General features: G+C 39.8%; 1 protein-coding gene across 2 annotated transcripts in view; it reads left to right on the top strand.

The window, feature by feature from the left end:
• Positions 1 to 16,214, top strand: part of LOC118269043 (E3 ubiquitin-protein ligase Ubr3) — a 59,124-nt gene that overhangs the window by 7,338 nt on the left and 35,572 nt on the right. The window contains exons 2-9 of one of the 2 annotated variants that reach the window (XM_050701064.1): positions 3,215 to 3,428; positions 10,862 to 10,987; positions 12,746 to 12,884; positions 13,517 to 13,638; positions 13,741 to 14,524; positions 14,896 to 15,051; positions 15,108 to 15,235; positions 15,297 to 15,552. In XM_050701064.1, the coding sequence (XP_050557021.1) occupies positions 3,215 to 3,428; positions 10,862 to 10,987; positions 12,746 to 12,884; positions 13,517 to 13,638; positions 13,741 to 14,524; positions 14,896 to 15,051; positions 15,108 to 15,235; positions 15,297 to 15,552 (1,925 nt within the window). The remainder of the gene's footprint in view (positions 1 to 3,214; positions 3,429 to 10,861; positions 10,988 to 12,745; positions 12,885 to 13,516; positions 13,639 to 13,740; positions 14,525 to 14,895; positions 15,052 to 15,107; positions 15,236 to 15,296; positions 15,553 to 16,214) is intronic. The other variant, XM_050701072.1, reaches the window with a different exon arrangement.

Here is a 16,214-nt window from a genome sequence, read left to right as displayed (position 1 = left end):
GTGCGTTTCGTATCGGACGGTGTTATTCACCGGCCGTGGCGTTCGTCGACCCCGTCTAACAGCTGATCGCGGTCCAACAGACACGTGCCGTGTTCCTCCTTGCTAAGAGATAAGCACCCGCTTTGTTCCTGTACTTTACGAGACATGGACCTCCTTGGATACTCTTGCCGATTTGCAACTTTGTATCTTTGTCTTCGATTCTGCCGAATAATGTTGCTTTCAGTTTGACTTTATTTGGAAACTAGATTTCCATTTTATGATAATATGAAAATTTGAATTTTTAATAATCGACTACTATTTTAAAAGATACCGACATACGTTATCAATAACGATAACTGATTATTCATTGTTGCAAACGTGGATATCCAAATAAAAATATCTAACAACAATAGTATAATTAACGTCTTTTTCTATTTGAGGAAATGTTGTCCGGTCACACGATGTTATTGAAAAGATCAATCTTCTACCTTTCGTTGCGTCATGTCGTCATTCGCTTAAAATCGTTTAAACATATCCACATCATTTTTCCTTTTAAATGACAAAAAACGTGTTTAGGATAAATCCATTTTGTTACAGGTAACATTTAATATCCTTGTATGTCGACTTGTATATTTCAATAATAGACGAAATGATGTCAACTCATCAGTGGTAGCCCAAAGCGCGGCACCGTCACGGTCAGGGCAATAACCACCTATACGTGTACAACGAACGTTGATACGACGGTCCGTCGGCGCACGCGCACGCTGCTCGTAATTATCGATGCGACGCCTTGTTACAGCCGGCTAATGTTGCGTAATGCTTATATTGCCATACTACTAATTGGTTTTATGTGTTTACTATCTTTTTTCAGTTTTTGCATTGCCCGGGTTACAGTTGCTACTTGCTAGGATAGTTCGGTTCATGTCATTTTGTTACGCTTCAATGCAGACGTCGATGTACGTTACAATAATTTTAATATTTAACTGTTTTACAGTTTTGCATTATTTGTCATTCATTACTGTTATTTACGTCGTAGTTCTGAGCATAGAAAAAATTGTACCTATTACAAGAACCGTATGTTGCATAAAAAATCCATTTGTTTACATGTTGAGTAGTTGGGGAAAAATATTTACTACGCAGGATACTATGGAGTATAAGGTATAAAGTACTTTAAAGTAAAAGCTCTTTGATCTTTGGATGTTAAGGAAAATACGAGGAATTTGGTTCCTGTTAATTTTTCATATGAAATGATAATAATTCACAGATTCTGTACAGGTCAATATTAACACTGGCCTTCTGAAATTAGGAGTTTTAGCTGGAAGCACCTTTGATCTTCCAGCGAATATCTTGGAAAGGATCTTTATCCATTCAGTCGGAAAATAAAACACAAAATAACATAGATACGTCGAACTAAAGCGTTATTTTAGAATTCGTCATAGGTGAATTGGAATTGCCCAAAATTTGGCCATAAACTGAGGCGAAAAATACAGTGTAGGTTTAAAGTCAATGGATTGTGAATAGGTCGTTCATTAATAGTTCCATTCAGTAATCGTGTCATTTCTATAATAGTCACAGTGTACCTGGAATTTTGTCAATGAATAATAAATATTTCGAGGTAATCGTGTTGTGTTTGATTTGCCATGAAGATGAGGTCCGTTAGATGCACAGTATGATTCCAGATAAGCCTGAGAGTTCAATCCAACAGTTCTGTAGACAAGATAACTGAGGACGATGAGATCACGTTTTTGATTCCCGAGTTGTGCAAAAGATACGCTTCATGCTGTATTTTATTGCCAAGAAATCTATAGCAGTAAAGTCTGAGAAATTGTCACTCTTTTCCGTGGAGAAAATATAATATCCTGTACAAAATATGTTAAGAAGCTCATAACTAGTGGCAAAGAGCATTATTCATAATGGGTCTTAGAAAGCAGACGGCAGTTAGCAGACGCGTGACCTGACAGAAACTGACCTCGACCCATTCCATCAATATCACTGGGGATTTTACTTCACCACTCAAGACATGTATATTAATAGATCCTCCAAAATCTCTGATACCCATTAGTTATGGTCTCAAAATCATTAGAGTCCACTATAATTACATGGGATGACTTGCTATTTTGAAGCCAGGGTGGGACCGGCTATTGTTGTTTCATGTTTTTTAAGCAGATGCTAATAAAACAATTAGATACCTGTATGAGATACTTTTAGAACAGGACCTGAGTGATTAATGTTGTATACGTTTCGTTATTTCGGCAATGGAAATACCAGTAACTTCTTTTAGCTGGTTTAGTCACGGGTATTTCTTAAATACTGAATTTGTATTCATCTGAATCGATTTTGTCCGCACTGCAGTACTACTGAATTTATCACCTAGACGAATGCGGATTTCGGATGCAGCGATTCTAACGGGATCTTTACATAATAAGCCTATCTTAAATTCAGTATACAAGGTTTAAGTTAGAACTAGACCATAGTTATTGTTCCTTCTCTACTGCATATTTCCAGTAAGACCAATAACCTTAGTACGAGTTTGCTTTACGTTGAACGAAAACGAAACGAGTGCGTGTTCGGTGTTCTGATTGGCCGGCACAAGTGAACCAACCAATCAGAGCGCCAAATGCACTCTCGTTTAGATTTCGTTAAACGTAAAGCAAACTCATACTAAGGGTACAGATTGCTCCATCGCGTCCACCTGACTGAGTAATTTAAAATGGACTTTCTGAGAAATTGTAGCAGATCTCCCTAATTACTTGCTCATACGTAGTTGGCTGCCCAACACATAACTATAGTATGTCTGTTAACCACTATGTAAACTTACATTGGAAGACTTTCCTTCTGTGAATTAACTAATGCCGACTATCTTTGCGGAGGTCTTTATCTTTATAAATCTTCAAACCTTTGCTAAACGTTAAAATGTTACTTTGATTAAGGATGTGCATACAAATTAAATTGCGGATTGGTTTTATTATGACACATAAATATCAAAAAAATACATGTTTAAAAAACCCATGTTTTTATCTGTTTATTGTAGGTTTAGGTATTAATACTTTTGTTTACCTCGTCTTGAAATCTTTAGCACAGAATGTAGTTCTTATTAAATAGGTAGTTTCGTCAACAATCTGGAACTGAACTGATATGATTTTAGAATTTAATATTTAAGAGATTATCTTCACTGTATAACTAAGTAAGATGATTAGTCTTTCCATATTAAAACCTTATTCTCTGTTGTCCACAGTCCGGAGTTACGACAAACACGACAAATGCGGTCTAGTCTGGATACCGCGTGTTGTCGCGTATCGATGTCGCACGTGCGGCATCTCCCCGTGCATGTCGATATGTCGGGAGTGCTTCCACCGCGGCGACCACTCCACGCACGACTTCAACATGTTCCTGTCGCAGGCTGGAGGCGCATGCGATTGTGGCGACAAATCCGTCATGAAGGAGGATGGGTAAGCTATTCTGATCATCTTCAAATAACAACTTCAAGTTCTTAGAGCTTCTTAGATTGGCTGCTACGTTACGTGTAGCACAAGATAGCTATTGATATAATCCACAAATTGGCAACCAATATTTAAGAACGTTGTGTCCTGTACCACAAAGAAAGTCTGAAAAAGTAGGACAAGTAGAGTACCCTGATTTAACCAACATTATATAAGACCAAGATGCCATCGCTGTTGTAAGACCACCCTGAATCAGATACCACACAATATCGGGTTAAGAAAACCTGTATCGTTTTTATTCTTGCAATAAAGCCGCCACTTGCAATTTGGGATGTGAACTGAGAACCCATCAGGGTCAAGGCTGTCTTGTCTCAAGTGGATTGTAAATGGCCATCTGCCGTCCTCCCGGCGCCAAATATATCTCGCACTTTAAAAACATTTCGTATCAGATTGACGCCAAAAAGTTATTCTTGGATATAAATAAAAAGTTTATTGAATGGTGCACAGTGTGCGACACAGGAATTATAGCAGATATTTTACATTCCCTCGTTAGTTTCGCTTTCTGGGGTTCCCTATTAAAACATAATTATTACCATTTCGTTCCTCGTACTACGCAGGCCTACAGCTTACTACATTTGCTTCAAATAAATTGTATACAATTAACATTACAAGGAAAGCAATTGCAATGCTCTATGGTAACCACTGTCGCTAATATCAGGGTGATTTCTCTAAATGAATATGCTCCTGTTTGGGCGGGACCAACCATTTTCATCGGCTCAATGTTTATCTTGCCGATATCCAATATGCAATTTTATGGGCTTAATTATAACAAAGTGGTCCTAACGGCCTGGTTTATTCTAAGATTATGGTAGAATTTCTCTAGGCTCGTAGGCTCCCGTCGAGTGCGCGGGGGCGGTTGAATGACGTCAGCGCCTGTAACAACCCATGTTATACAAAGCTGCTCCATGTTTGAAAGGCTCTAAGACTAAATGGAGTAAAATAATGGCGTTTATCATCCCACGCGAGAGAAAGTAGACATTTTACTCGATTATAATAGACTTGAAATGAACTTAGTTTTAACAAAATCGCAATTTAATGAAGGTTATTTTCTCTATCGTTTCTGCAACAATATTTTGACGTAGGCACTCAAAAGTATTTTATTTTTACTAAAACTAGTTCCGATATCGCACCTCATTCAAAATGCAGATACCTACCATATTATTATAGACGACTGCGGTAACTCAATGCGTATGTTAATTGTGAAATGCGGACATAGATGGAAACACAAATGGAGTGCTAATGAGAGATCCCGTAGTCCTTCCAAGCGACCAAGAGACATTTTTGTCTACGACATTTATTAGTTCTAAAGATTATTCAAATCCTAAGCTTGCATGTTGATAATGAACCACTCTGTTTATTTAATACTCCGTGTTTGTGGAATAGAAGTTGTGTTTATTAAACTGGTTATTTTCTGTGTATGTTATTAGTGAAATTATGCGTCGCCATGTCCCGTGTTTGCCCGCTAGTCGTGAGCGCGAATCTGCTAAGTGGTGATTTTATTTACTTCGCTAACCGTCTAGCTTATTTATCTCATGCTCGTCCTTGTATACTTTGTATCGTATGCCTTGACTTAAGATAATCCTTTAACAGGAAAAGTTATTTTAAAATTGATTAATTAATAATATAATTTTATTATGTGTGGTATCAATTGTGGTTTCTCTTTCCGACTAAACTGTCAAGTAGTCCTCAATACTATGTCTGTTTTAGCTAAAATTAAAATAAAAGAATCCCCATTACTATTGTTAATCGTATTTCGCTTAGAGTAAAGAGTGTCATCTAAAACTTTGCTTTACATAATGTAAAACGAACTAGTTCACTGTCGATTATATCATAGTTTTTGATATTCTCCAAAAATATCCATTATGGTAATAGGTAGGCGGAGATATACTGCGTTTTAAAATTCAATTTAGTTTTTGTGATTTGGGTAGATGAAAACATATTTATTGTTCTCTCACTTCGTATACGCATGTGTTAGGTAATTTCACGTAATTTGATTTTACACTTAGAAACTTGTGAAGTTGAAGACTTGACGAATACTAAGTCCCTTTTATTTCCATTATAACTGGCATATATCTATCAAGACAACTGACATCAGGATATTATGACTAGAAAATGTAGGGCATTTGTTGAAAGTCTGGAATAAATAGGCCATAAGTAGGGGACTGCATTGCGTTGTCTAGTGTATTGAACGGAAAGAGAACGTGAAGAGACGTCCAATGTGATTGTTATCGCGAACACGTGCTTGTTACATTTGACACCGAATGCGAAGCTCAGCGCTGTATTATGAACATTATGATATTGTGGACGTTGCTGTTCGTGCGTGATATACACGAGACCTAATGTCGCTTGTCGTTGCTATCTGGAAAAATATTCATTAAGTACTTGTTTTTGGGCCTTTTGCAAAAAATTTTGCTTGATAGATGCGGTAATGAGGACAATTTTGTCGTACACAACAAACTCATAGACTAAACAACAATTTTTGGATCATACACGCTTTGTCCCAGTCACTCGGTCAATCATACAGTCAACATGTACCATGTATAGTGATAATGCGATATTAAAATAGTATGTCAAATGCTTTCCTACGTAATACTTTCGTGAAAAATCAGCGACTGTTCACATCTCAATCAGCATTGATAAAACGCGGTACCTAAATATTGATCACACATCACACAGGCCGTGGTTATCAAGCGTTATCACTAGTGATAAATAATCCGTCTTCTAAACACGTGCGTGATAAGAATGGGAACCCAGCCGTTGTTGAACTTGACCGAGTCGAGGCCGCTCTAGACCTTAGGAGCGTGATTACAATCTGTTAGAGTAAATAGAGAATGATATATGGAACGAGTGTAAACAAATCAATATTAGCATTTATATATCTATTTAATCTTTAATGTATACAACACAATAGAATAGTGGTACATAATGTATGTATGTTTCGCTTCAAGAGTTTGGTACATCACGTGGTTAGGTAGGTACTACTACTAGGTATGTCATTCATTAGAGACATCTGACCCAGAAAGCAGACACCGGATCACTAATAAAACCTGAAGTGCCTGAAGTCTTGTTTATTAAGACAACAGTGAAATTTTACACAAATTGAAAAAAAAAAAATAATTTTCTTTCTTGTATTTTCATACATTAGTTGTGCAACGTCACGCCTTTTATTCCCAAAAGAGTAGCCAGAGGTGCACTTTACGGCACGTGATGCTGCTTTACAATATACACCAACTTTTCGATATTTGTTTTATAAGTCCTATGTAATACGGGGTAAGCCTATTGTTACTACATCGATTAATTTGAAAAAAAAATTACAGTTTGGAGGCGTTAGTACTTCGCTGTAGAAAAGTATTTAATAATGTGCTGGCGTCCGTATCTAAAATCCTTACTAAACTATAAATTATAACTAAGTAGGTAGAGACCACCATAAAACGTAGACATTTGAAACAAATAAATTATGAAACAAAAAATAATCATGCGTCGATATACCTTCCAAGTACTGCTAGTACATTGAACTATGATTAGTTGTTTTTTGCCCAAACAAAACAAAAAGTTGTAATTTTATAAAGCAAATCAGGGAAGCATAACACGAATGGGAGGATTTCAATGATGGATGAGCATTTGAACATAATCATAGTTGTGTGGAGATTATATGGATGTGGACCATAGAGGGCCTCCTAACAAGCGAACCGTTTGGTAACAATGACAGCAGAGAAAATACTATAAAACGTTTTCATAATAAACTCGTAAAGTAAAAAAAGAGTACGTAAATAGGAACCGGGGCTCGAAAAGCAGAAGTAGGAACGATGTGATTTTTAGTCAGGAAGAGTCTAAGACTCCCTCTCACCTCGTTCAAGGTGGGAGAAGTCATTCGATGAATTCCTCTATAAAAATCCCCTTTTCCTTCAGTAACACTAACGGAAACAGGGCTTTAGTAGAACTAATAATAAAGATAAGATCGAATAAGTTAACACGTTTATCTACCGATAGATACATAGTTATGCAGTTCTCGATAGCAGCTGTGCATTGTTTTGTTGACATTTCAAATAGAATTAGAATACATGGCACGCTTTACATGCGTGGCTTGTTTTCACGATGAGGAAATATGGGTGGCTCGGATCCTTACACCTGTCCATCTCTTATGGAAAAAGTGAATAATGTCACAGTATTTGGAAGTTTTGTAATCATTTCTTCTCTTTAAACTGCCTTTCCGGTCGGCCATATTTATCGAAGAACGTGTTCTAGAGTAGTGACCGCGTCTAGGCAAGCGTAGTGTAGGGCGCCATCCAGCTAGGTGGAGTGACGATATCCACAAGGTGGCTGGTAGTGTTTGGATGCGTAGAGCTAAAGATCGAGCTCGGTGGCGTACCTTTGGAGAGGCCTATGTCCAGCAGTGGACGAGAACAGCCTAATGATAATGATGAAACTGCCTTTCCACATTTCCTTTTTGCATGACGGCTGATTTGCAATTTCATCTAAACTCGCATAGATCTTAAGGAAATATCACACCTAAAAGCCACCTGACTATGGCGCTATAGATGTTAAGATCGCTCATTGATAGCAACTACCTAATGTTTATTTATACAACCTGCCTGGAATTTTCGCTGAACTTGGAATTAGTCATCTCAGTAGGTTGTTTATTAATAATCTTACAAATGTTACTAATTTGAATATCAGTATAAAGATTTTTCCTTATAATAATGTTAAACAAAGATTTGTTCTTAGAATCAACGATTACGCAGAACCGATTCAGTCAGATGCCGTCTTGCGTCAAACGTTAATAACGAAGCTGCCTACTGAAGATACCATACATGTTATAAATATTTCTGTGGGAGATACATAAACCTTTATGCCAATGGATAGGCAGAAACCATGAAACAAGTACAAAGAGGAGATGCCATAATGTGATTGTGCACTGTAACAAAACAAATCGGCCCTGCCCAATGATATTATAAGTAAAAAGGTGTAGATAGGTTATAAGCGCTCAGAAAGTGGCACATTAAAATGTGAACAATTGGCAACGTGTTTGTAGTATGGGACTGCTAGATGGAAATAGAAAGGGGCGTAGTTTGTAAGTTGTAACATCCCGCGCTTCCCGTAGTGTCCCGCAGTATGTTAAAGGGAAATCCAGTTATGACCTCTTTGCTTCATGGCAGAGATTACAGAACGTCACTTAGTACGACGACCCTTACAGTCATACTTCTTTAGTTTTTATCATATTCATCACCGTTTTGATCACTGTACAAACATCAGAATACTCAGCATAAAATAGGTACGGCATAAACAAAATACTTCACTTGGCATAACGGAGAATGATTACGTTTTGATTACAAACCTCGATCTAAACATAGATACGGGTGTAAATAGAGTGATTGCCACTTGAAAGTACATGTCATTCTTATCATAATACTGTAGCTATTTGTATTGACGCAGATCGTTATCAGAGAAATGAGTTCCAGACAATCTCTTGCTGGGATAATGAAGCAATTTGTTACAGCCTGTGTGACGTTTTCGTATCGATTAGTGTTGTGAAGGAAATGTGATAGGAAATGGGTATTTAGGGTTTATTACGTCAAAGAGCCATCAGACCATCACAAATGGGGCCCAGTAGGGCTGATTCCTGATCCGGAACTGCGGACTACCTAGCGGATTTACCGGGGCTCTGGCTCGAAAAACGGGAGTAGGAACGGGGTGGGTTTTACTTTTTAATCAGTAAGAGACACACTCCCTCTCAGCTCGCTCAAGGGAAATGTCATTGTATGATTTTCCACCTCAAAAAGGTTTATTACGTATTAGTATTTAGTATGTAGGTATATGTTTCTAAGTTACATCTAAAGTGTGTCCCAACAAGAACGCAAGATTTAAATTTTAAATAAAACGCAGATATTTTTAGAAAAATCGTGAAAGCTTTATAATATCGTAAAGTAGAGAGGATGAGGTTATCTATGGAACAATACATCGGGCAGATGGCTGCCGCTGGTTTGCTTAAACATACGCGATCTTTCAATGAAATTTTCAATGACCGTTTTGCATAAATGCTGCGGTATTTCATTAATACAGCGTCCAATTTCCTTTTCAAGGCTTGAGTCGTCGTCGGCTTATTCGCATAAACCATCGACTTTAAGAAACCCTAAAGAAAAATGTCTAATGGTGATAAATCACATGATCTAGGCGGCCAATTCTGGTCTCCAAAACGTGAAATAACACGACCGGGACATGACTGATGCAGCAATTCAATTGTTTTTCTGGCTGTATGACATGTGGTGCCATCTTCTTGAAACCACATACCCTCCAAATCCATTTCTTTAATTCGAGGTACGAAAAGACTGGTTACCATTTTACGATACCGAACACTATGATTGACTGTTTGCGCTTGACCTGGCTCATTTTTAATCGTGTAGCGCTCCATTTTTACTAACCTCGTACCTTATACTAACAAAAAATAACACGTGTTCAAATGTCAAACAATGATACTTCGAATGCCGCCAAATTTAAATCTTGCGTTCTTATTGGGACACCCTTTAGTATCTAATAATGTTGGCGTTTTATTTTTAACGCAAGTCATTTTTTGTCTAAAGGATTAGATAATTAATTGATTGTATGCTGTTACAATTAGCTGATTAGTTGATTGATTTATTAACTGTGTTTATTTATTATTCCGATTGTGTTCTAAGATATCTAAGTTGAATTACAGTATTTGCAACAGTCGGTAAATTAATTTAAATAAAGAGAACAGATTGAAACGGTTTGTTTTTATTAACTCGGAACAATACCCTAACAAAACGACCAGCATCCAGATAAAAACACAAAACAAAGCAAATAAATAAATATCGAGCCTGTTAACAAAACGACAATAGACAACGCGGAGACGCTGAAAAACGGCCATGGTTAGCTCTCAAACATTGTTGTAGGACTTCCTTCAAGTTAGAGAGAGATGGAGCATCTTCATGACCTTTTCGTGACTCAGACGTCCGTTTGAACTTGCTCCCAGACCTTCGCAATGACCTTGGGGCGATGACGTCATCTCTTTACGTCACACATCTCGATCTAATGAGGACGTGTGGTGATGTAGATAGGTACCTACTGCGGATATTTTGCAGATGCTCACTCCATGTTTTGATTGGCTATCTGCGTTGTAAATTGTGATAATGAGAATCACGTGCTTTTTGTATATTATGTATTTGTTGTTTGTACCATGTGATTGCAATTCATATTGCTAACTTGAGTATTTTTTTTTAAATGGCAATCAGTACACATTAATAAATTTTTAGGGACAGTATACAGGCTGACGTTGATAGATAGATAAACAAACACTTTAAAGTTTTCCAATATTTTATTGAGCTTATTTACTGAATCTAAAGGTTAAATATATTTCGTTCCAGGTTTTGCAGCAACCACGGCAACAAATGCACCCGCCCGGGAGACGTGCCCGCAGCCCTGATGTGCGTCGCAGAAGCAATGATGCCGCGACTCATTCTTCGCTTGCTACAACATTTCAGAGAGAACAGGTAAATAATAAATTCAATACCTAATTAGGTAAAAATACTCTTGGTAAGCCCCAGACGTATCTTATTTACATATTAACTTCCTTATCGACGTAGCTTCATTTGCATTGAAAAATAATTGGGCTAATTCATGTCAATGCCAATATTGCCAATTTTATAAGCATCACTGTACAAATGTCAATTGGTGGGCTCTATTCTAATAAAAAACATATAAATTGTCTCTATGGAGGTATGTCATTTAAACAAGCAACATATTAGTAAAAATCCGATTACTAGATAAGGACAACTCCAAAGGATATGGTGGTGTTGTATGTGGGCCTGTATCCCACAATAGGCAGAGGCTAATTGTTAATTATTACGAATCTTACCTCTTTTGCTTCATCAACAGTCATCAATCTTTTCATGCATGCTCGTCGGTCAAAGTACTATTATTTAATTTAAACAGTTCTTTAATATGACTCCAATCTGGTCGATATATGTCGCCTCTCGGCCTAGGTCTTGTATAGTTGAAGTTTCAAGAATAATATTGTCTTAGAGAATTTTATGGTAAAGTTAGAATTAGGAGTAAAAAGTAACCATGACCTTTTCTTCGCAAATTGAATCGAATTCCATGATCGGCTCAGCTGTTACAAATTTACCCGTACCAATGATTTGTGAAGCCACTCGTGTGCTTGTAAGGTTTCTGCCAGCACCCGCGCGACTCAAGTATTTATAGTTCCACGTTCAGCATTCTGATGTAACCTAGAACTGGTTTTATGACATGAATTAGGTCAAGACTTAATGCTTGTCTAAGGTACGCTGTCTAACGGTACATATGGGTCGTTTAAATTAATGGCTGGTTTAATGCGAAGACGTATTTATTGAATGCAATAATAACATGCATTAAATAAAACCTAACAGTGAATATTGGCTTAACTAATCAACTTAAACCAATACTAGATCTTCATGGTACTTGAGTAAATGTCTCGACTCTTAATACGCTCTAAACGTCTGAGTGTTTTAATTAAACCAGTGGTCGCCTAGTGGTTGAAATTCAACCATATACGATTTAATTTACAATACCACTTAACATACGTTCAAGGATAATTTTTATTTAACACAAACTCAAACAAACTCTTTTATAAAACTCTATTCATGTGAGACGTCAATATCATCGCAATGTCTATCGATTTTGACGTTTTGTCAAATACGATCAGATACTATGCATGTGTGTGTAATGTTTTATTTATTAATTTAATGTACTTTATAAGCATTATTTTTAAAAAATATTTGCGTCCTGCACTTCTCCTACACATAAACTATAAGTGTACCAAATTTTATGCTCCTACGTCCGCGCAATTTTCGTAAAAAGCGGTCCAAAGTTTTTGCATCACGTATTAATATATAGATAAATTATTTTTTGCTCTTTTTTGAAACCTGTACTCCAAATCAAACGATAAATCCTAATAATAATTTATTAATCCACTATTAGTATTGCTAATTGACAACATAAATAATTATGATTAAGGATGGATGGATGCTTGCTTTGTAAAATCTGTAAATCTCTGAACGAACTATAGTCTGAGATAATATTTAAACCAATCATTGTACTGAAACAGATAAAACATGGTAGTCCCGTCCCGATATCCCGTCTCAAGGTCTAATAATAGTGTTAGTGACCATGTCAGTTTAAAAACTTATAAAACAGATTTTGTAAAAGTTAGTTAGGTAATAATGGTTCCCTAATAAACCGGTAACAAATATCTCCCTTGTCATCCACAGTTGCGGCTCACAGACGACGTCGGATAGCTACAGGATCACGGTGCAGGAGTGCGAGGGCTACGTGAAGATGCTGATGGAGTTCAACAACATGGGCGACCTCATGCGCTCCGCCATGACCAAGGCGCTCATTAACCCACAGGTACGTCTCGCCTTTTATACCCTCCGGAGCTGCGGACTACCTAGCGGGTTTACCGGGGCTCCGGTTCGAGAAGCAGGAGTAGGAACGGGGTGGTTTTTAGTCAGTAAGAGTCTGACACTCCCTCTCGCCTCGCCCAGGGTGAGAAAAGTCATTGGATGATTTTCTACCCTCAAAAAAAAAACGCCTTTTATACCCGAAGGGGTAGGCAGAGGTGCACATTACGGCATGCCGCTATACAATTTACACCCACTTTACACCATTATTTTGTGTTATAAGTCCCATGTAATAGGGGGTGAGCCTATTGCCACATACTGAGCTCGATTCCAGACTCCGTGCTACCACTGAGAAATTTTCGAAAAACCGAAAATACCCGGTAATATTGCCCGACCCGGGAATCGAACCCGAGACCCCTTGTCCGGCAGTCGCACTTGCAACCACTCGGCCAACGAGGCAGTCAAAATTCAAGCGTTACCGAAACACTTGAATTTTTATTTTCTTCTTCATTTATGTAGCTTTGCATACAAAAATTAAAAACTTGTTGATATGTTATCAATTCACTCATGTGTAATGGTGTTCCCAACATGCGTAGTTTCAATGTAATTCTTATAATCATCATGACATTCTTGTTCCAGATGTACCGCAACCTGGTGGAGCCACCGTTCCCAGACACAGAGTACGGCTGCTACATGGCAGAGTCCAACAAGATGTATGAGAAAGCGCTCGAAATGTTCCCAGCGCCAGAACCGCCTGACGAGTAAGTTCCATTTACATTCTTTATGTTCCTATCATCAAGAACCCCATTTTAGTGGACGTCCTTTTTTGACGCATTAATTTCATTAAAACATCATATTTCCAGGTATCGTCACCTACCAGCGCTAGCCCCCCGGCTGCAACACAACACGCTGCTGGACGAGTTCATATTCTGGACGTTCAAGTACGAGTTCCCGCAGAACGTGGTGTGCTTCCTGCTGAACATGCTGCCGGACCAGGACTACAAGGAGCACCTCACGCGCACCTTCGTGCTGCACTACGCGCGCATCCCGCTCGTGCTGGAGGAGGCCGCCGACCCCGACACGCTCAGCAACCGCGTCGTGCACATGTCCGTGCAGCTCTTCTCCAACGAGGCGCTGGCGCTGCGCTGCGTGCAGCAGCTGCATCTGCTGCACGTCATGGTGCTGTCGCTGCGCCTCATGATGGGCAAGATCCTCGTGCAGAACTCGCTGCACGACCCCGAGCACAACTTCCACTACGTGATCGACTGCACGCGGCGCGTGATGAAGGAGCACTGCTACTGGCCGCTGGTGTCGGACTTCAACAACGTGCTGTCGCACAAGAGCGTGGCGCTGCTGTTCCTGCAGGACGACGCGCTCGTGGACATGTGGTTCGAGTTCCTGTCCATGCTGCAGGGCATGAACGTGAACGTGCGCGAGGTGGGCGGCCACATCGAGTTCGAGCCGTCGTCGTACTACGCGGCCTTCTCGTGCGAGCTGGAGGCGGCCGCCTACCCCATGTGGTCCGTGCTGTCGCACCTCACGGAGCCGGCGCACGCGCCGCTGGCCCGCCGCATGCTGGCCGCCGCGCTCACCTACCTGCAGGACTGGCTCGACGCCGTGCACTTCACCACGCCGCACATGGAGCGGGTACTACTACATTACTTACTTTCATCATGACAATAGTGTAATTCTCAACGCGTCTTTTATCTACGAAAATCGTACAAATAGCGACCTCCCCTTTATAAAGAAATCATTTTATCTCGTAAGTTAGGCACTATTTTTTGTCAAACACTCCCTCTTGGTCGATAACTTTTAAATTCTTGATTGATTAAAAAAAAAGAAAGGCTTGTTGTGAAAATGACAACATGTTAGCCACTGCTCAACCCTCCATCGGCGCCGTAACTGACGTTCACAGCAGTTACGGATACAAATCGGTTAAGCGTTTTACAAGTTATCGACTGAGAGTCGGGGCCGTGTTTGTTCCTGATGTTTGTTGACGATGTGCCGTGTGTTGTCAGACGGAGGTGATGCAGGCGTCGTTCCACTTCCCGCTGCACCGCTACCTGGCGGCCTTCCTGTGCGCCGGCGTGCGCTGCATGGGGCTGCGCGCCGCAGACGTGCTGCCGCCGCCAGACCTGCTGGCGCTGCTCGCCGTGCATCCACTGCGTGTGCAGGTACATACATACTACATACATATACACATACTGCTCGCCGTGCACTGCGTGTGCAGGTACAGACACACATACTACATACATATACACATACTGCTCGCCGTGCATCCACTGCGTGTGCAGGTACAGACACACATACTACATACATATACACATACTGCTCGCCGTGCATCCATTGCGTGTGCAGGTACAGACACACATACTACATACATATACACATACTGCTCGCCGTGCAACTGCGTGTGCAGGTACAGACACACATACTACATACATATACACATACTGCTCGCCGTGCATCCATTGCGTGTGCAGGTACAGACACACATACTACATACATATACACATACTGCTCGCCGTGCATCCATTGCGTGTGCAGGTACAGACACACATACTACATACATATACACATACTGCTCGCCGTGCATCCATTGCGTGTGCAGGTACAGACACACATACTACATACATATACACATACTGCTCGCCGTGCATCCACTGCGTGTGCAGGTACAGACACACATACTACATACATATACACATACTGCTCGCCGTGCATCCATTGCGTGTGCAGGTACAGACACACATACTACATACATATACACATACTGCTCGCCGTGCATCCATTGCGTGTGCAGGTACAGACACACATACTACATACATATACACATACTGCTCGCCGTGCATCCATTGCGTGTGCAGGTACAGACACACATACTACATACATATACACATACTGCTCGCCGTGCATCCACTGCGTGCAGGTACAGACACACATACTACATACATATACACATACTGCTCGCCGTGCATCCATTGCGTGTGCAGCAGATACTACATACATATACACATACTGCTCGCCGTGCATCCATTGCGTGTGCATACAGACACACATTACATCCACATACTGTCGCCGTGCATCCATTGCGTGTGCAGGTACAGACACACATTACATACATTAACATACTGCTCGCCGTGCATCCATTGCGTGTGCAGGTACAATACTATACATAACACATACTGTTTTTTGTGCAAAGACTTACTTTCAATCTTGGTAGAAATTTGTGTCTTCTATTACGATTGCCACCTGTTAATAATACAATCTTATGTTTTTACAACACACTGCATTAATAACTGTTTACTACGCACGCGTAGTTTCACAAGTCACAGTG

The sequence above is a fragment of the Spodoptera frugiperda genome, chromosome 2 (assembly GCF_023101765.2).
Source record: "Spodoptera frugiperda isolate SF20-4 chromosome 2, AGI-APGP_CSIRO_Sfru_2.0, whole genome shotgun sequence".
Lineage (NCBI taxonomy): Eukaryota > Metazoa > Arthropoda > Insecta > Lepidoptera > Noctuidae > Spodoptera > Spodoptera frugiperda.
The sequence above is the reverse complement of the archived record's forward strand: the minus strand, read 5'-3'. Positions and strand labels throughout refer to the sequence as shown.